This window comes from Phoca vitulina, unplaced genomic scaffold (genome assembly GCF_004348235.1).
Source record: "Phoca vitulina isolate PV1807 unplaced genomic scaffold, GSC_HSeal_1.0 scaffold39, whole genome shotgun sequence".
Classification (NCBI taxonomy): Eukaryota; Metazoa; Chordata; class Mammalia; order Carnivora; family Phocidae; genus Phoca; species Phoca vitulina.
Window position 1 is genome coordinate 8,569,087 of NW_022589742.1, and position 21,512 is coordinate 8,590,598.

The 21,512-nt window shown below is 43.4% G+C and overlaps 1 protein-coding gene across 2 annotated transcripts in view; it reads left to right on the forward strand.

Annotated features, from left to right (window-relative positions):
• Positions 1-21,512, forward strand: part of FGF13 (fibroblast growth factor 13) — a 474,294-nt gene that overhangs the window by 395,803 nt on the left and 56,979 nt on the right. The window contains exons 1-3 of one of the 2 annotated variants that reach the window (XM_032428192.1): positions 10,959-11,532; positions 13,479-13,589; positions 19,196-19,299. In XM_032428192.1, the coding sequence (XP_032284083.1) occupies positions 11,346-11,532; positions 13,479-13,589; positions 19,196-19,299 (402 nt within the window). In that variant the 5' untranslated portion in view covers positions 10,959-11,345. Of the gene's footprint in view, positions 1-10,958; positions 11,533-13,478; positions 13,590-19,195; positions 19,300-21,512 lie in introns of those variants that run through there. The other variant, XM_032428191.1, reaches the window with a different exon arrangement.

A 21,512-nucleotide genomic window follows, 5' to 3' on the forward strand; every position in this document is an offset into this window, starting at 1 on the left:
AGAAAAGATGAAACAGCAACTGTAAAAATTATATATGTATATATACACATGTGTGTATGTACGTAAATGTATATAATTTTTAACACGCCATATATATTATCGTATAATACATGATATGGTATATGTATACGTATCAATGAAATCTAACAAAATCAAACAATAGACTAAGCCCAGAGTGGGGATCAGTGAAGCACCCAGATTCTACACAGAAAGATAAAGAGAAGGAGCTGGGGAAGAGAAGTAAGGACTCATGAGGAGAGAATGAGGTCTCACATGTATTTAACAGAAATTTCAGAAGAAGAATAGAGATTTAAGGAGAGGCAGTGGATGAAGAGTTGATGGTAAACTTCTAGAACTGAAAAAAATAAACGAACAACAGAAGGAGCACAACTGAAGAGGAATACAGTTGAGTAGGAATATTTTTAATGTTTTAAGTATATTTAAATACCAAGCAAATACAAATTGTCCATCCCTAAAAGGGATATTGAAATCTATATAGAGGAATTACTAGGAATATATATATATACATACACACATATGTATAATATAATTTATAATAAAATCAGAGTGAATGGTGAATGGAAATAAGGAAATGGGGTTGTTGGTAAAGACTTTCAAGAATCTTGGCTGTGAAGAGAAGGAAAGATTGAACAGGAGCTAAATGAGCGTGTCTGACATATTAATTTATGCTGCATGACACTCACATACACACACAGTCATAGAACCAGTACTATAAAATGGCAGGGAACTTTTAAATTGAGGTGTTCTCCAAAGCTCTTCCCTCCTCGAAGCTACTCCAGCAGCCTGTTCGTCACTTAAAATGTCACCATTAGAGGTACTCTTTTGTAGTATAATAGTGCCCCCTTAAAATCCCCATTAGAATGAGCCAACTGGGGGGAAGGAGGTAGGGTCATGAGGAGATATTCGTACTTAACCCAGCTCTGATGAGAGTGTCTGATCAACTAGCTGTTGTCTTGGAAAGCAGTGACCCGGGGATGGGATATAGGGAAGGACAATTTTAATGAAGAATTAGGACAGCCTGGATCCTAGAGTCTTAGCTGGAAGAGCAGGTTCCTGTGGGGCCTCATAAGGATGGTGGGCATCTGGGCTGAGGTGCTGGCTTTCAGAGGCCTGCCTGGAGTGTGTGTACAGAAACACACATACACACACACACACACACACACACACACACACACACTGTGTTGGTTTGGTTATGTTTTTTAATGTAGGTGACATAAATATTATATTAGTTTCCGGTATATGACATAGTGATTCAACAATTATATACATTATAAAATGCTTACCACGATAAGGGTAATTACCATCAGTCACCACATAAAGTTATTACAATATTATTGACTATATTCCCTGTGCTGTACTTTTCATCCCTGTGACCTATTTATTTTATAACTGGAAGTTTGTACCTCTTAATTCTCTTCGCCTATCCACCCATCCCCCTAACCCCCTCCCCTCTGGCAACTACCAGTTTGTTCTCTGTATTTATGAGTCTGTTTCTGTTGGTTCGTTTATTTTGTATTTTAGATTTCACATATGAGTGAAATCATATATTTGTCTTCTCTGACTTATTTCACTCAGCATAATACCCTCTAGGTCCATCCATGTTGTCTCAAATGGCACTATTTCATTCTTTTTTATGGCTGAGTAATAATCCTGTGTGTGTGTGTGTGTGTGTGTGTGTGTGTATGATATCTTCTTTACCCATTCATCCATTGATGGATACTTGGGTTGCTTCCATATCTTGGCTATTGTATGTGATGCTGCAATGAACGTAGTGGTACATATATCTTTTCAAGTCAGTGTTTTTGTTTTCTTTGGTAAATACCCAGAAGTGGAATTACTTTATTGTATGGTATTTCTATTTTAAATTTTTTTAGGAACATCCATACTGTTTTCTTTAGTGGCTGCGCCAACTTACATTCCCACCAATAGCGCACGGGGGTTCCCTTTACTCCACATCCTTGCCAACATTTGTTATTTCTTATCTTTTTGATACTAGCCATTGTGACAGGAGTGAGGTGATGATATCTCACTGTGGTTTGGATTTGCATTTCCCTGATGACGAGTGATGCTGAGCATCTTTTCATGTGGCTGGTGGCCATCTGTACATCTTCTTTGGGAAAATGTCTATTCAGGTCCTCTGCCCATCTTTTAATTGGATATTTGTTTTGGTTTGGTTCTTCTTACAGTGAAATAAGGCACTGTTATTTCCCTTAACAATTCTGTTAAGTATATATTTTTCAGACCAAAGGATACTAAGATTCAGACAGAGCAAGCAGCTGTGGGTATTTTAGTGGCAGGAAAAGGAATGTAGTAAGTAGGAAGATTTTCAAACATGTTTTCAATGTATTCAAATACCAACCAAATCCTAGTTGTCCCTCTCCAATGGAATTACTAGGATTATCTGGCTTGGACAGTCATTTTCCTATCATCTTTAATTCATTTATTAGCTTCAAATTTTATCACCATAATAAAATTATTTAATAACCGCCCACATGCAAATCTCTGGTCTCCAAGCTCACCCCAGTCATTGCAGGAGGAGACTGCCTGCCTACTCTGATTGAATTTTCATTTTGATTGGCGTCTTTCCAAAGGGATTACTTCTACTAAGCCCTCTGCTGATGGCAGTTGTAAATCGATACACTACTGTACACTTGAACATCACCAGTGACAATATGCACTGAGCACAATCAGTGGGAAAGGGAAGACAACTGGTTTACAAGCATGAAATAAACAACTCATGAATGTTCATCCGAATATCCACATAGCACATCTTATCTCTCCCAACCCCCAAGATGCTTCAGGGCCACACCAGTAATCAATATTTCCCAGAAAAGTAGGTTCCTGGAGAATGGTTACAATCGGAGATCCACTTGTTGCTGAGTGATTTAAAGTGGAGGGGCATAAAAATGTAAGGTTTTCTAGGTTCTCAGCTGAAGGGAAGTCATATGGCCCGCTAAGAATTTAGCATCAAGAGTCAGTTTAAGCCACGTTTGAAGTCTGGCTTTACTCAATTTTATTCCCCAACTTTCTAGTTCTTCCTTGTCCTCCAAAATTCATCTTCAGTGAGATGGGTTTGGTGGTGGTGGTGGTTCTTTCTGAAGCTGATCCCAATTCCTGGCCCCCCAACCCACAGAGTTGGCTGTGCCTTTTTTTTTTTTTTTTTTTTTTGAGTGCACCACTCTTACAGTCCTTAATCACATTTGTGTTTTAGTTATTTTACTTACTTCTCTTTCTCCTCCACTTGCAGCCAGGGGCAGTCAAGGAGGGGGACAGTAGAGCAGTTTCAAGAACATGGGATATGAAGTCAGAATGCATGGATTTGAGTCCACTTAGCTCTATGACTTCCTACCTGAATGAACTCACTAACCTCTCTTTGCTTCATCTTCTTCATCTGTAGAATGGGGATAAGTTCATAAGGTTGTTGTATTAAGTGAGTAAAGCAGGATAAAGTACTTAGTGCCGGGGATATAGGTAGTGCTCAATAAATAAAGTATAGCTCCTAAGTACCTTTGCATCCTTTAGGGTGTAACTCAGTACATGGCAAAGAGTTCTCAGTAAATTTTGAATGAATGAGTGAACAGTGTAGCCTCCAACAAACTCATTTACTTCTCTTGCCTCACATCTCTTTGCTAAAATGAGATTGTTAATTGAGCATCAAGGTCCCTGTTATGAAATCAGGTTCTCAAATTGCTCAAGGTCTTCAGTGGTGGGGGGAGAAGTTACTAAACAATTTCAATCTGTTGATTATACTTATAGCTGTTTGTCAGAAGGGACAAGCCAGAACGAACCAGTCCTAGTGGATACTGGAGAAACCCTTGAGTTCAAAAGCATAGTGCTGGGCTTCAGACCATGCAACAGAATACACTGTGTGCAATATTTTTCTCTCATTTGGCTGAACTCAGGCTTCCCGTAGCTGAAAGCAGATGGCACGAAAAAGCTTATGGTGTGGAAAGCCAGTTTTCCGGGTATGAAAAGAACGGAGAGAGTTGGAGTGCTTAACTTCCTGCCTCTGCTAAGGAGTGATGAAGATAAAGTCCAAAGTGTCCTTTGGGCCTCCTCGCACTCCAAAACCCCAGATTACCTGACTTGGACCGGGTCCTGGTGTTAAAGGGCTCCCTGGGATGAGAAACCCAGAATGATATTAGGCAGTGATTTATAGTCATTTACTTTTAGTGAGAAAGGGAGCAATGTTTTCTTAAAATGTCACTCTAAGAAGTCATTGTTCAAAGCATACCAACTAGGCTAATAACTGTGTACAGATCATATCTATTGTTTGTTTCAAAATTCACTTTTGTTTAAAAAAAAAAAGGAAAACACATAACTGAATTGAAAGTCATCCCATATTCCATCTTCTTCTGTTACCCAAGCCAAGAGATAGCCATATCCAGGCACTACTGTTCAGGAACCCAAATTCCAGAGTCAGTCTCGCTAGACTTCACTTTACTCATCCGTAAAATGGCAATACCTACCTTAGAGGTTGTTGGAAGGATTAAAGAAAATAGTGTAGCAGCACTGAAGTTTCTTGTCCAATCATAACCACAGCATTTATTGACTGTTCTCTCCATTCAAAACCCCAGTTTTGGCAAAAAAAAAAAAAAAAAAAAAGAAAGCGAAGTGAGGAGTTTGAGACCGCCTAGGACATCTGCAGAGTTCTCAGATGAATCACGGACCTGTCCTTCGTCCCCTCCTTCAAATCTAGAGGATACCATTTCTTCCATGCTCAGCTGGGTTCCCTGCCCAAAGCCTGGTCGGCGTCTGAAAAGAAGAAATACATTAGGACTGCTAATCCTGAAAGAGCACTGAAGTAGTTTCCCATTATCTCTCTGCCCCTTTAAAAAATGGCAAATTTTGATAGGAAATTGGTGGAAAGAGCGCCACTGGCAAATAAGAAATCAATCCAGAGTTCCTTATGCTGGTTGCGAATCCCGCCCCCATATGCTAAGTAATACTGAACATTAGATCATTTGCAAACACTGCATTCCCTTCTTCAGATCTTGCGTTTAGGTCACCTTCCTCCAGAAATCCTATTTCCTGAAACAGCTTAGATCCAGAAAAATTACTGATTGTCTGCTTTTGCCTCAAATCCTCATACCATTTTTTCCCCTAACTTTTCATTTAGATTATTTAGTTCACTGGGCAAGAAATGAACCCAGTGTTACAGATATTTTGCCTCTGAGTCTTGCACATTTTTAGTCTGCCATAAATGTTTCATCATAGAAACACTTCATTTATGTTTGTTAGCCACCAGTCAGTTTGTAAAATAGCAACCGTTCCTTCAAAATCTTTGAATATTATTGAAGAAAACCGAATAGAATTCAGAGAAGCCGGGGCTTTTGTTGGCTCTGGATGCTCTGTGACCACTGAGGCAACTCATTTGGCTAAGAATGAATTTACCATTATCTGCAAAGTATTTCCTACCCCTTGGACAACAAACTTTACAAAATGATTGTGACTGCCTTGACCCACACGATCCAAGCTCACCCAGTATGATCTTCCAAAGACAAAGGCACTAACTATCTCATGCCCCCATCAGAGAGGACCTTGAACTTTCTCAATAATGGTGTTGCTGCCCCTTTTCCAGTGACCACTTCTTGGTTGCAGTTCACGCGTGTATTAATCGTAGTGTGGTCTGAATGACAGAATGAGAGCCTTGACAAGAATCAACCCACATACCCGCTGAGATAGATAACGTTTCTGTTGTATTCATAAAACTTCCATAGGAGAATCAGCATTCAATTATGTTTTTTAAAGATTGTATCTATTTATTTATTTGAGAGAGAGAGAGCATGCACACTCGAGCTGGAGGTGGGGAAGCAGAGAGCGGGGGAGAGGAACAAGCAGACTCCACTCAGAGCATGGATCCCTATTCCGGGCTCAATCCCACGACCCTGAGATCACAACCCAAGCGGAAACCAAGAGCCAGACACTCAACCCACTGAACCACCCAGCCGTCCCTCAATTACGGTTTTTAACAGCCCTTACTGAAAAAAAGGTTTTCCTTGTACAAAACTTAAATCCCCACATACTGAAACTTAAGCTCATTTCCTTGTGTTCTGTTTTCATGATCAAGGGAGAAACCTCCACCCCAGCAATCCAATACTTCTCTCCAGGTTTTCTTGATTAAATGCCCAAGTAGGTAATCAGAGGCCTTGAACTCTTGATGTTGCAGCTGCTATGGCTAATTAAATGGCAAAGAGCTGAATTCATAGATATGATTAATACCATCAGGATGCTCTATGGTTTTAATGTTCATAAATTATGACTGAACAATAAAATTTTTATATGGGTTATAGGATTTTTCTTAAAGATCAGAATTAATCAGTGTGTTCCCCATTGACTTTATTTGTTTATTTGCTTTTAAATATAGACCAGAGGTGGCTTTAGGAAACTCTATAACTGAAGTTGTTAGAGAACGATCCCAGAGAGAGGGCACAGTGAAGACCAAGCCACCATCCTAGTGCAATGCAAATCAGGAGAGCCAATCCATTTCTAGAAAATTGGTTCTGGAGACCTTTGTTTCTGAAGCATAATTCCCCCAAGTGATCTGACTAGGAGAGACTCTTTGCCAGCTAATACATGTATCAGGTCCAGTAGTCACTCTTTCTGTCCCTGGAATTCCAGTGGGACATTGACAGGATTTCTTTAAATTGCATTTTTCTTCCTGCTTGTAGTTAAGTGGCAAGAGCCTTTGCTAATGGCTTTTCTCTAATCTCCTCATTTGTATTTCTATCCAGTCGTTTCTCTGAGCTTTTGGACATAATTAGACGGACACGAAGGGTTGGTACTTGCTGCCCGGTCTCTTAAATACCTCCTCTGCTGCCCTACTCGGTTAATGGTGAGATCCCAGTGTTGCTTGACCTTGGTGCACTTGAACCTGTCTCCCTTTCCTCCCTTTGAGCTCATCATCAGTCCTTGACCTGGTAACTGGTCACTGAGAGGTTCTGAGGGACCGCTGAAGTGAAGATGGAGAGATAACTGGCAAGTGGCTCCAATTATGTTTATCTTCAGGAAGGATGGGTGTTTGAAAGCTCTCATTTTCAGAGTTTCAGACAGCCAACTCCTTCCTGCTCAGGAGGTACTGAGACTGCTCCTGATTAGGCTGTCTGAATTCTCTCATTTTTACTCATCACAGTCACATCTGTTTGGGTTTCTGTCTCTCTCCTGGAGATGCCTCTTGAGAGCAGATCCCCTCAGCTTCTTTACAGCTCATCTGAGGCCTGCCAAAAGAGATTGGCAGAGAACGATCAGCATTCTATGCTCTGATAACTCACATAACTCTCCCTGAAAAGAACGCTAAAACCTGGTTCTCAAGTGAACCCGTGAGGAATGGAGCCAAAGAGACTTGTGGTATTTTTCTTTGGAATCCAATTTAGAGTTTATATTCTGGTGGGGTGAGAAGGGAAAGCGGGGGGTGGGGGGGAGTATGAGGAGGGAAAGAATAAGAGGTAGCAGGGACAGGGGCGTATACCAAAAAATCGTAGGCTCCAGAGGCAGAAGGACTTTAAGGAACATCTCATCCAGAGATTTTCAAACGTTTTGGTTTTAGCAGTGCAATCTTTCTCGTTATTTTTCTTCATAAGAAATCATACAGGGGCGCCTGGGTGGCTCAGCCGGTTGGGCGTCCGACTCTTGATTTCGGCTCAGGTCACGATCTCAGGGTCCTGAGATGGAGCCCTGAATCCTTGGGCTCCGCGATTAGCTGGGAGTCTGCTTGAGATTCTCTTCCTCTCCCTCTGCCCCTCCCCCAGCCTGTGTGCGCTCTCTCTCTCTCTCAAATAAATGAATAGACCTTTAAAAAAAAAAAAATCATACAGTGAGCCCTGGTATATAAAAATAGATGAATGCAGAGGTGCTATCGTTGAAACATGGGTGAAGGAACTTACATCCCCTCCATCTACTCTTAGGGCTCTGCAGAATACAATTTGAAAGCCATTAAGATTGTCTAAAGGATGACTTTAAGGATGGGAAAACTGTAGCGCCAACCAAGGTCACACAGCTGACTAGCGGCAGAGACAGGATTAGAACAAGCCTCCTGTCACCCAGGCTAGAACTCTGTGTGAGTGGAGCCCGAGAAAGGAGCTAAGGGTGCTTTCCTCCTGAACATGATCAAGGAGAGAGCTTGGTGGACAGTGCAATGGGAAGAGGAGGTCCGGGAGGAGTAAAGGTGAATGGACCCACCCAGCGCAGAGCAATTGGGAGCCCTGGGGTTAAGCAGGGTACAGTATGAACTGGTAGGAACAAAGCAAGACAGGAGAAAAAGGCACTGTGGAAATAAGTGTCAAAGGAAAGTTCTTCACTCTCCCACTCAGATTCCATAGTACTGGTGGGGTGGCAGTCAGACAGAAAGGAAAGGCAAAATATGCTTCTCTAGGCTGGGCTCTGGTTCTTTCTTTCCTTCTGCCTTCCTAAGGTGAATGGGGTTTGGGCCCAGTTCTCCTTTGAGAATTTGAGACTTAAATTCACTCTTCTCGGGAGTTGAGAAGCACCTGTGAAATACATATGGGAATCAGGAAAGGAGGAGAAATATCCACGTAATTAATGGTTAAGCCAATTGCATAGTATGTTTTGGACCCAAAGTCAAAATGGCTTTCCTTCCCCTTTCCCCTGAATGATTCCCCCTCTAGTCACAGGCCTCTGTGGGTTCTATTAAGGGAGGAGACAGGAGAATTCTTGTGGTCTATAGGCAGACAGGTCACAGAGAGTTAGAGGCCCAGGTGCTCAGTGGAAGGTAAAAGCACACTGAGAGGGAGTAGGAACCTCTTAAGGTCCATTCCACACCCCAAATTATTTGGCCCTGCTCAGATCTTCTTCTGAGGCCTCTTTTGGTGAGATTATTTCCCTTCATGGTAACTAGAATTTGAACCCCTTACATTCTGAGCCAGGAAACATCCTCCTCCCCTTAAGAAGCAATGTAAACCAGTGGCTCGTCAATTATTTTCAACAAACTGTTGATTGAGCACAAACTATGTAACAGGAACTGTGCCAGGAGGTGGGAATAGAGTGGTGACCAAGACGCAGTCCCGATTTTCAAGGCGTTCGAGGTCCAGGGGGAGCCAACCAGGGTTTTTCCCTCATGAATTAATGTCCAAAGAAGTGGTTACTTGAATTGACTTGAGGTGCTGAAACTCTCTTCCACCCGGGCCTCCCTGAGCTTTTGGGAAAGCCCAAAACACAGAGGAGTCGACTAACCTGCAGGGAATTTCAGACCATTAGGCAGACTCTCCTGTAACCCTCCACCTCGGGCCCTGTAACCTTCACCCCAGCCTGTCTTTGCAGACCCCTATCAGCGCTTCTGCTAGGGCCACAGACATTTCAAGACTGGGGACAAGTGGAAGGGAGGTGGCAGTAACCTCCCCTGTGGAGCAGGGAAATCTACAGCAGGGTCAGGTGACACAGCTCTGATGGGCCAAGAAGCCTGACACAGTTTCCCAGTTGGGAGCTCAGGCAAGAAAAGAAGGACTGGGGTCTCGGCATTTGGTTTTGTTTGCATCAATAGCAATTCGGAAAAGATCTGAAAAGGGGGGAGGGAGAGGTCCAGTAAGCAGTGTAGTGGCAGCTCGGAGACAGCAGCCCTGCTCTTGGCAGCTTCCTTTCTGGCGTTAGAAATCAAGTAAAATAGTAAAAGAGTAGTGTCCGTTTGAAGATGGGGATGTGGATGGATCATTCTCTTTGTTGCGTTCTTGACCTCGAAACTCCTCTTTCTTCTCCAGATTAAAATATAGAACAGGGAAAGGACAGAACCTGTGAATAGAGAGAGTCGAGCAAAAAGCCAGACTTGATTCCTGAATTGGAGGGAGAGAGGCTGCTAGATCTGGAGGAGCAGGAAAAAGAAAGAAAGAAAGAAGTTAGGAGATTGGAGATGGGCCAGGGCTTCAGTAACGCGGCTCGGCGCTGCATTTCCCAAATACTGCTTTCTGTACACCACCCAAGCTCTCCGCTTGGATCCCAAACCCAAACCAAGGATTTGGGGCAAGAGGAAAAGCGGGGTTCGGACCGCACATATTGGCCTGTAATGAAAAGTCAGCAAAAACCACTGGGGGGCAGCGTGGTGTGCGGGCGCAGCTCTGCAGTGCCCCTGCCGCCGCCGCCGCCGCGAGGGCTGAACCCGTCTGCGAGCCGTGGCCTCTTTCCCGAAGGGCTACAAGTGTCGCCATGCGAAATGCCTGGCGGGGGGTGTGTGTTTGGGGGAGGGGGCTGGTGTGAGTCGGCGACTGGGGCAGGGGCCTGGCGAACTTCCCAGGGGCGCCAGCCCCGGGCAGTGCGGCCCGCTAGGAGTGCAACACTGACAAACAGCCCCCCCGCACCCCACCTCCAGGCAACCCCCGGCTCCTCCGGCCCAACTACCTCCTCCCGGGGCCCCTCCATCCCTGCCTCCTCCCGAAGCTCCGTTCTGGAAGCGGAGGGCAGGAAGCTTCGGGCGGTGGGGCAGCGCCGGAGCCCCTACAGGTGTGAGCCGGCGCGGCCCGCCGGGGCCTCCGGGGGGCGGGGCGGCCGGGAGCCAGCGGGCTGGGCTCCGGGAGGGAGGGGCCGCCGGGGGAGGGGGGCCTCGGGGAGGCCGCGGCGCTCTTCCGGAGGGTGCCTGCGGCGACTGGATTCCTATGCAGAGACTGTGCCGCGCCCAGAGCAGCCGCCGCCACCGCCGCCGCTGCCGCCGCCGCCGCCACCGCCGCCGCCAAGATGCGAGGCCGTTACCTGTTTGATCCCCGTCGGCCAGCTGGCACGGGCCAACTTTTCCTGATCATCAGGCCCCGAAGTTGCAAGGACTAGTCGGAGGCTCGGAGGGGCCAGGGCGAGGGCGCGCTCCCCACCCCAACCCCCCGCGCGCTTCCTCCTTCCCCCCCTCCCCTCCCGCCGCCCGCGCTCGCGGCCTCTCTCCCGCCCGCGCCGCTCCCTCCGCCCGCCTCCCTGCTCCGGCCCCCTCCGCGCGGCACAGGGCGGGGGGTGCCGCGAAACTCCGACCCGAGCCACTTGGACTCGCACAGTGTCCTCGGGGCGCAGGGGCCGAGCGCACGCAGCCGCGCCGCGCTGCCTCCGCCGCCAGTCTCGCCGCGATCCCGGCCCGGGGCTGTGGCGTCGGCTCGGACCCAGGCAGCCCGCAGCCCGCGCGGGAGCCGGACCACCGCCCGAGGAGCCCGGACGGCATGCTGAGCCCCCTCCTCGGCTGACGGCCGAGCGCGGAGAAGCCCGGGCGAGCGCCGGCTAGGGAGACGAGGGCGGCAGCGGCGCGAGACCGAGCGGACGCGCCGCGGAGGAGCGGGAGGCGGAGGCGAAGGCGAAGCCGGAGAGGGGCCGCCAAAGAAGTGGTGGTGGTGGGCGTCGTGGCCATGGCGGCGGCTATCGCCAGCTCGCTGATCCGTCAGAAGAGACAAGCCCGCGAGCGCGAGAAATCCAACGCCTGCAAGTGTGTCAGCAGCCCCAGCAAAGGCAAGACCAGCTGCGACAAAAACAAGTTAAACGTCTTTTCCCGGGTCAAACTCTTCGGCTCCAAGAAGAGGCGCAGAAGGAGACCAGGTTGGAAGGGGCGCTTGGCCGGCTTTGGGTTCCCCCCCATACTTTACGAGTGTGGAGGGGGCTGGAGGGCGTGTGTGTAAGCGTAGGTGAGTTTGTCGGGGGCCCATCTGGTGCGGATGTGGCCACCTAGCCGGGGTGCGTGCGTGGGAAGCGATGGCTTTCTCGCCGCGTTCGTAACGGTAACTGGCTTGCTGCATTGCAACTGCCGTGGGACAGGCGCAGAGCCGGGGGGCCAGACCCGGCCCGGGAGGGGGGCGCCGTCAGCTTCAGACGTGCCACATGTGTGCACGCCCGGGGGCTCTGGCACGCGTGATCCAGACGTGGCCGCCGTGTGTGTGTGTGTGGCGTGGAAATTGCAGGCGCCGAGCTGGGCAGACACCGCTGCCCGCCCTAACGAACCCGGGAAACCCTCCTTTGCCTTTACCCCTGCAACTCTCACCCTTCCCCTGATCCAGTTTCCACCCCCAAGGGCCTTGGGCTTCGGCTCTCTAGGCATTCTGTTTCTTTGATCACTTTTAAGCTTATCGGGACAGACTTGACTTGTGGTGCACCCTTGAAATATTTGCTGCGGGGGGGAGTGGATTCCTAGAACCTTGTAGCCAAGAGCTTAGTGATCTGGTTAGACTGGTGAAACTGGTTACTTGCTACTAAAATGCCGGATTGAAGAGAGAATTTAAACTCATGGCCAGATTGTAGGTCCTTTGGAACCTATTCCGTGAGAAGAGTAGCGCGATATTCCGGTGCCAGGGGGAATTTCACACAGCTCTAGGTGTCAGGTTGCGTCAAGGTAGAGCTTCAGGCGAACAAGCAGCTTATTTGGCCGTTCTTCACCAGATGAATCCTGTACGCTCTTTTCTTACTTTTAACTAGATAAATGGTACAGAATTGCAGACTTATTCATCAATTTGTTCTTTCTCTGTGTATGTGTTCCACACACTATGGAATGGAAACGCAGACATCCATTTCCTGCTTGCTCGAAGTTTTCAAGGCATTTGCTGTGCATTGGGCTTGTTTTAAAAAGGCTGAAGCGGTTGCAAAGCATGATTATGTGGCCTGAATAATCACATACATATGATTTCGGTGCAGGTGTCTGTAGTCAGTAAAAGCAAATTTTGGATAACATGGCTGTTATTGGTGAATTAGGTACTTTATTATCTGTGGTGATTCATAATTGAAAATCATTGTAATTGAGAACCCATGTTTTAGATAATCATATTTCTGATACTAAATTTGAAAATAAGTATAAACTAATTTTCTTTTCCTCCGCACCAACAAAAACCCCGCTCTTTTTGCACCCCTTTTTCCCTGAGGATAATTAACACGATAGGGTATGGTAATGGTTGGGGTTTTTTTTCCTCCTCTTCCCCCCCCCCCCTTTTTTTTTTTTTTTGTATCACAGCTCAGTTTTCCAAATGTAAGTCCTTTGACGGGGTTCCAGACTATTTATGCATTTTCAACACTCTCAGAGTAGAGGGGACTATTTATTCAAAGAGCGATAATTCTGAGAGAAGTCTTTGTTAGTGTGTTTTTGGTCCCTGGTTGGCAAACCACTCTAAATTATCTTCGTATTTCTCCTTCTCCTTCCACATGAGAAGTGGCACATCGTTAAAAGGCAGAATATGCCATTTGCCAACCTGTTCCGAATGCTCAATGAAATAGAGTACCACTCTGTAAGCCAGGGGACCCGCTCTCAGAAACTAGCTGCCGTCAGAAGCCTTAGGGCTTTCCCAGTGTTACGAGGTAGAAATCAAAGGTTTCTTCAGTTTGGGGATGTCCTCTGAAACTTGGGAGTTTGTTTGCCTGTTTCCTTTCAGAGGACTCTTTAAAGTTGTAGTGTGACCTTTTACACTAAAGTTTGTAAATGAAATTAGAATTTGGAATTCTGAGTCTTTTCAACTATGTACGCGCAACTTACTGACTGATCCAAGTCCTCATTCTCTTTGCAGAGCCTCAGCTTAAGGGCATAGTTACCAAACTATACAGCCGACAAGGTTACCACTTGCAGCTACAGGCAGATGGAACCATTGATGGCACAAAAGACGAGGACAGCACTTACAGTAAGTGACTGCAGAATAAATAGTATCTCCCAGCATGTTGTTGACATTGTGTGTTTTCTTTATTATTATTATTATTTTTTTTAAATTAACAACCCTTGCGAAATTCTGACCCGAACACAAAAAATACAGTCAACACTTCCATCCTGTTGATGCACGTTAACCTCAAGGAAGTTGAACGTGAAAATATGTAAAATAGTGAACTATAGCAAATAATGTTGACACCATCTGAAGAACCATCCAAATGTCATCTCCATGGTAATCTGGATAGATTTATGGCTGTCCTTTGGATTTTATTACTTTTTTCCCACAGAAAATTTACTCACCCACACACTGATCCTGAAATAGCACGTTATCTCTACTCTTAAGAACCGGTCTCATCCCAAGAGAGAGGAGTGGTTTCGTGTCATGAGAATTCATCATTACAAGCTTTCACTTCTGCTCCCCCCGCTCCACACACACTGATAACTCTGAGACTAATTGAGATTTTAACAATTGAGATACCTCCACAGGTGGGTGAAGGGATTTCTTTTAGTGCTTTATTTATTTATTTACTTTTTTACCATGGTTTAAGTAAAGACCAAGTTGGGACCATAATGGTGAACCTAAAAAAGGAAACACATCAAAAATAAAGTCAATTTTATTTCTAATTATTGAAGTTATGTGATTATAAGATGTTACATAACCTTTTTATCACGTATGCTTTTATTTGTCTGAAGTCATAGAAACAAACTCACAAATAGTGAAGCCCTCTCTTCCCCAATAATTGGTGTTTTCTTGCCATTGGCAGATTTCTGCAGACCCATTCACTGTTCCATGAGGCTGAAACACCTAGTTCTCACAATTCATTCTCTGTTTTCCCTAATTTATATTGCATTTTCCTCAGACTTCGATAATTTCCCAGAAACATCCCCTTCGTCCGCTAAGAAAACAGCCAAGGAAAGCCGATCAGAAGGCTAGCAGTCTTTTTAGAGATGGTCAGCTGTAGACAGCGAAGCCATAGACAGGGGTCCCAGTGTTAAGTGTCAAAAGTTTCTCACCTTTTAATAATGCTTCCTGGGCTGATGGCCAAGCTATGACCTCAAGAGGAAGTCACCTTTAATTACCCTTGAAGAAAGCCCTGGTGGTACCTAGGATGAAAAACATCCATACTGAATGATTCTTCGCTGTTTTGCAAAATGCTGTGTTACTGTTGTGATATTAAAGTTCTACAGTGAATACCCTAGGTGTTGTTTTGTGCATACTCTTCTATTTGAAAAAAAATTAGTCAAGTGTAACTAGAGGGTTTTACTGTAATCGTATAACAGACATTAGTACATAATGATCAGCAATAAAACATTCTGATAAATTATATGTACAAATCAGTGTCTAGGGAAGCAATTAGGGGGGTTGTGAGCTGGTCTGTTTTTTGAAGTGCCTCAGCAAAATGGATCCATTGGGCATTATTGAAAGGAAGTTTATGATTAGCTGCTCATGAGCCCCACCCAGTCAGGTTTCCCCCGTCTATTTTTAACATCTTCTCTACATTAAAATCAGAGAAAAAATTATTTTGGGTCTAGTGTTCACATGTGTTTCTTGAAAAGGAAAAACTTTTTAAAAGTTAGTGCATTGGTTCTGTTTTGTAAACAGCAATATGCCAAATGTATCAAGATCACAGGGTATGCAGTCATTTTAAGGTACACACACACACACACACACGCACAGGCACACAAATACACGTATGTAAATCAAGACTCTTGTTTCCTACAGGGGAGCTTTAAATCATGTAGTAGGTTTTACTCTTCGGTTCCTACATGTTCATAGCTTCTGCCTTTGGTTGTCTTATACCTCTGACTGATATGAATGGCATTTCTGTGTACTAATGATATTGTAAGACCTTGAAAGAGCGCAGCCTGATAACCAGAATCTGTGTTTAGGCAGAATGAAATAATAAGAGGTAAGTCAACGGTGGTAAGTATTACCACAACATGAAGCATTTGAATGAAAAGTACCTCAGAAGAAATAGCAAGTCTGTGGGGCTTGACTTTACCCCAGATGCCAAATGTGACCAGAGGCCAGGGGACTAGCTAATCTTCCCAACTGAGGGTATTGTAGGACATAAGTCAGCATGAAACAATGTTTCATGACTAAAATGATTATTAAAATGATCATCGGGGCACCTGGGTGGCTCAGTCGTTAAGCGTCTGCCTTCGGCTCAGGTCATGATCCCAGGGTCCTGGGATCGAGCCCCACATTGGGCTCCCTGCTCCGCAGGAAGCCTGCTTCTCCCTCTCCCTCTGCCCCTGCTTGTGTTCCCTCTCTCGCTGTCTCTCTCTGTCAAATAAATAAAATCTTAAAAAGAAATTAAAATACTTTAAAAAAAAGAAAATGATCATCATTACAATGGAAGTCTAGCCATGTAAATTTATTCTTTTTTTTCCTCTAAAGCCAAGCAATTTTCTTGGCATTCATTCATTATTTTAAATGAGTAGAACAAGAATACAAGTTGTTTTTTCTTCAACTGTAACTCTTTCATTTATATAGTATTTCCTTAACACATATTCCTGATACTGTGTTTGTATTTTTCTTGTTTTTATTAATTTTTAGTACCTCTCATCATTTTTTTTTCATTGAGTTCAAATTGATTTGACAATATTTTAATTCTGATGTGGTAAGCGCAATCATGATAAAACAAATTCGTTCACATTTACCCAGGTAGATCTGTTCCTAAAAACATATATTTGATATTATGCATTTAAGCTGACCTTTGATAGATTTATTATAATGGTAGATGTCCGTTCAATAAAATCTCATGAGCAAATCAGCCATTGTAAATTATGTATTTCCCCCTGAAAAGGAAAAGATGATAGACATTTCGTGGCAGCAGTTTTATTATTATCTTGGGTGCAATGAGGGCTATGTTAAAAGAATAGGCAACTTTCCCTTCAAATCTCCAGCAGTGTTACTAGTTCAGTGTGTCCGGTCTCCCCAGTCTGCAGTAAGATATACTTCTGTTAATTGCTCCCTTTGAGAAATTGACCTTAGCCCAACTAATGAAGAAGGATGACCTCAGTGTCATATCCAGTAAACATTAAGTGCCAACTTGTGCATGTCTCTGAGAAAATGGTCCCTTCAAGGTAGAAGGAGTTTAATTGGTTTTATATAGACACAAAAGAACAAGAAACAAAAGTCCTTTTATTTATTAAAAGCTTATTCGAAACTTTGACGGAAATAAAAGAAGAGATTTTTGGTATTTAATGAATGTGTTTTAGATACACAAGTGAAATCAATTGTTTTCTTCTCATATTTAGAATATTTTCATCCTAATTGAAATAACGTCCAGGAGGAAGTACTCCAGATTTAGAGAAACACAAGCACATAGGAAAATAATGATTCTGCCCGAGCTTACCCCTGATAAAATTTCTTTGCATTTTTATCTGGAAAGGCTGACCCTTTAGACTTTCAACCAACCTAGTTTATGATCTATCTTGAATGTCTAAAGAAAAGACAAGACTGAACTAGGATGACCAGCCGCTATTTTTCCTGCTTTCTTCAGTTTTGTTTTGTTTTGTTTTAGAGTGCTGATTTTTGTTTTTGAGTGGGGTGTCACAGAAATTTATGGTACACAGTGAAAAATTCATGCTCTCCTGTATGGTTAATACCATTAATCAGGAATAGATAATCCCGGCCATGGATTACTGATGGATTTTGCTTCTCTTCCGCCTCCTGCTATCTGATGTTTGGAATTCAAGCATTTTATTGCTCATTAAAACCCACACCAGAGTGGTTGAGGCACGTGGTGAAAAGCAAATCTTTTTTTTCTCTCTCTTTCTTACCTTTTTTTTTTTTTTTTTGCTTGTTACCAGCTGCATTAAGAGAACTAAGGAGGTTCTGAATGTTGTGAAAAATGAGGTTCTAGAAACAGTTCTGAATTTCATATATTACTGCCTGTCCTCTATGACTATGACCGAACTAGGATTCAGACACAAGCTGGTATTCTAGTTGTCTGGTGGTACACAGTGGTATGGCTTTTATGCCAAACCCATATGGAAGTTTTTGTTTGATTTTTTAGATCTCAGATTTTTTTAAACAAGAACTTTTATATAATGGGATTGTGATCTATCACATTCCAAAAATATGATCGTATCATGTTTTCACCATACAGATTTCTGTCAATCTGCAAATGCGTGTTGAGCACCTCTGTGAGCAAGGCATCATCAACAGAAAGAGATATATACATGACATAAGCAAAGAGACAGACTCCTTTCCTATGCATTGCATTGTCAAATATAGCATGAGATCCTGGCTTGCAATCTGTGCAATTACTTTCCTTTACCTCACATAACAGAAGGGCACAGCTTTTAATATGATGAGCATTGAATGAGGTGCCATCGGTGGCATGTGGTAGGAACGCTTGTATTTTGAACTGTACAATATGTCCTAGCTCCTCTCTGGTAACACACTGATTATAAGGGAAATATACATTGTAGGCTCCCCAAGGAATATTTAGCTCTTCATTAATATTTCTCATCCATATTACCCCACCTACTGCAGCAGTATATATATGCATCAAGGTAAGAGAGCTCAGAAAAGCTATTCTTACCCATATGGTGACTCTTTTCATATTCCTGTTCACAGAAATGATAGCAGACCGGTATATCGTCGTCAGTAAACTTACACACCAAGGCAAAAATCATCAACATTGGTCTATGACTCTTGAAAGGTGCACAGGCTAGCTTCAAAAGATGTGTGTGACAAGCACTACGTTTTAAAAATGTACTGTTTTATTTTTATTCACAGTGTAGGAGGGAGTAGACAGCTGGTAGGGGGAGGACGCCCACTGGTTTTCTCCAGTGAGTGGTGTGTGATTGTGAGGAGAGGCTGGGTGTAAGTTTCACGCAATCAAACCTTCAAATGGAGAAATGAAGGCCTCTTTGGTACCAGCTGGCTGCCTACTTACAACTATTTTGCTAAATAAACAAACAAACCTCTTAAGTTCTTCATTTGTATTCCTATCACCTTTGCTACTAGACACTAAAAGCTAGGCACTGTCCCCACCCCCAACGCTATCTTGGAAAATGTTGGTTCTTTAAGAAATACTGAAATACTACTCTGGGAACATAAGACTACAAAATGACTTTTTTTTTTTTTTCCCAAGGCCTGGATTTATTTTTGGGTTGTTGCATTGGAAATAATACAGATAATTTAGATGAGGGAGTTAGACTAGTATCTTTTCTAAGATTCTAGGAATCTCTCCCCAACTGGTAGATCATAACCATGTCTGTGAATTTTAGCAGTCATCTAGGGGAGCAGTTTAAAATAGTTCGTTGAGGATAAAGCTATTTAATATATAGACCAATTCCTGAAACTGCAGCTCTCCAAAAGCATCCGGATTCCCTACTTCTGACACTATACAAACCGTGGGCTTGTCTTCCATTTCCCCAGAAATGTCTGCAGCCAGACACCAAGTACACTAAAAGGTAGACGAGGCCCTATCTGTCTATGTGTAAATATATAGACACGGTTTTACCAAGCACACATCACTTTGGGAGGGCCACACCTGCTGGGAACATGAAAAAGCTATGGAATTCAGAATGATAACATTGCTTTCACATTCTTTTTGATTTCAGCTCTGTTTAACCTCATCCCTGTGGGTCTTCGAGTGGTGGCTATCCAAGGAGTTCAAACCAAGCTGTATTTGGCAATGAACAGCGAGGGATACCTGTACACCTCGGTAAGCCTTTCATGGCGCTCATGCTTTGACTACTCTGGGTTTCATCGGATGTGAAATAAAATATGTTGCATATGTGTTATCATTGCAGATTTCTGTGATGAGGAAGAATGTTCTTGATGGAAATAACTCATTCAAAAGGACAAATTAACCTCCAGGGAAAGTTACATCTATTGCTAGTTAATCATTTGAAGCTAACGTTTTTGGTATAAAATCAAAGATCCACTAAACTTTTTTGCATATGATGACACTTGGGTTATTATTTTATGTAGCATATCATATAATGCTCTGTCCTGCTTGGCAGCTGTGGGAAGCAAAGCCATTTCTATAACTCAGCTCAACACACATTTATCCATGTTTCCTCCTAAAGAAATTAAGGAGACCTCTTCCTCAAATTAACTCTAGGACATGAGTTCTGGAAGTGTGTCTATTTGTTATCTTCAGTTCAATTAGGTCACGTTTGCTGTCTCTACCCTTTTTCCATCAGGCACATTTCAACCTCTCCATATGTGCAAATTCCTGCTTTTCCCAAGAAATACGTAAACAGTGTGGACAACAATTCAGTTAGGAACATGAGGCCAAATTAAGCTTTTGAAAAATGTTTAACATTTAAATACAGGCAGAAGCGGTACAGTTATCAGGGTGAGGATTTCATTCTTACAGGAGACCACTTAATCTATAAATACTCCATAATCTTCACTTCGAATTTCACATATTTTCAGAAGAGGCTAGGATGTTTAAAGTGGAGAGAACTGCTTGTCAAACTTCCCACCAGACAGCCTTCAAGGAGGCTGTTACCATGGCTGGAGAAATCTATTCCTCAAACTACCAGAGTGGTGAACCTGTAAATACTTGTGCTCTCGCCTGTTCCCTGAATTTATTGCAAAGCCAGGTGTGTAGAAAGACTGTTGGCAGACGTGGTGGAAACCATGTCATAGCCCCGGTTTTCAGAGGCCAGGCTGGGAAAGAGGTGAGAGAAGACTAAGACCACAAAGGGCCCATTCATTTGGCAAACCGGGTAGTCTGTTTCATGTTACCATAGAAGATTAATCACCAGCATAATCCTCTAACCCTGGTCACTCTCCGCTTCTCATCAGGCTATGGCAACGGTCTTGCTGAATAAATGCGGGGGCTTTATTATTTTTACAAATGAAAAATTTGGATTTATCGCTATATTCATGGTATCTGTCACTTATTAATACATTGCCATTATTATAAAGGGTAGAAAAGGGGATTTGTTTTTCAGATTTGTGTTAAGGTTAGAGAATGTAATAATGCAGGATTTTAATTAACCTCATTTAGATCCACAGACTACCTCAACAGGGCCAGATACAAAGGTAGGTGTTTAATGAAATAAATGCTTGTTTTCTGAAACTACTGTGCAGGCATGGGAAAGAAATGGAATATACAAAGCGTACGTTTGGGAAGGTAAATACCAGATGGCATAGAAACTAATTATTAGGAAATAATTACTGGTCAAGAATCCAGAAGGTTGAATTTTTTTAAATCTTGCAATAATAATTTTAATTTTGGAAATAACATTTAAGTTAGAAGAAGGAAAAAGTCTTGTAAGTTAGGTTATATGTCAGGTGCCCCCACTCAAGAAAATTAAGGCATTTGGTATTACATTTAAGGAACTGATGTCAAAAATTCATAGCCTACCATTCAAATTGACCAGTCTTTTAGCAAACAGGTAAATGCCAACATGAGCTCATTTCTTAGGAAGACTTCCCAGGAGGAATCAGCATTATAGATTGATGGGTTTCCTTTCCATGATGGGCAAGCTGATAGCAAAATGTGGGACACTTTGTACGCATTTCCCATTAAGGAAAAGGAACCTTAAGTAAGCATTTCCTATTAAGGAAAAGAAACTGTTTTCATTAAGGAGGAAAGATGTCTGATTGATAACCCTGGAGTTCATATAGGGAAAAATATCCAGTTAGCGTGCTCCAGGAAAGAATCTGAATCTTCTCCAGGATACATTTTCCACTTCTTATTACTCCTCCTAGGTCATGGTTTGGAGTCCCTTCACCATGTTGATCACCCATTTCATTATCATTTAAAGTATGGTGCCCAGACTCTATTAGGATAGAATCTGTCTTTGTGACTTTGACATCTTGTGTTGTTGCGACCAAAAAGCTACAGGAAATATTATGCCTTATCAAAAGAGAGAGGATCACTCTTCCCTTACATGAAACCATGGCCCTTCTACCGCT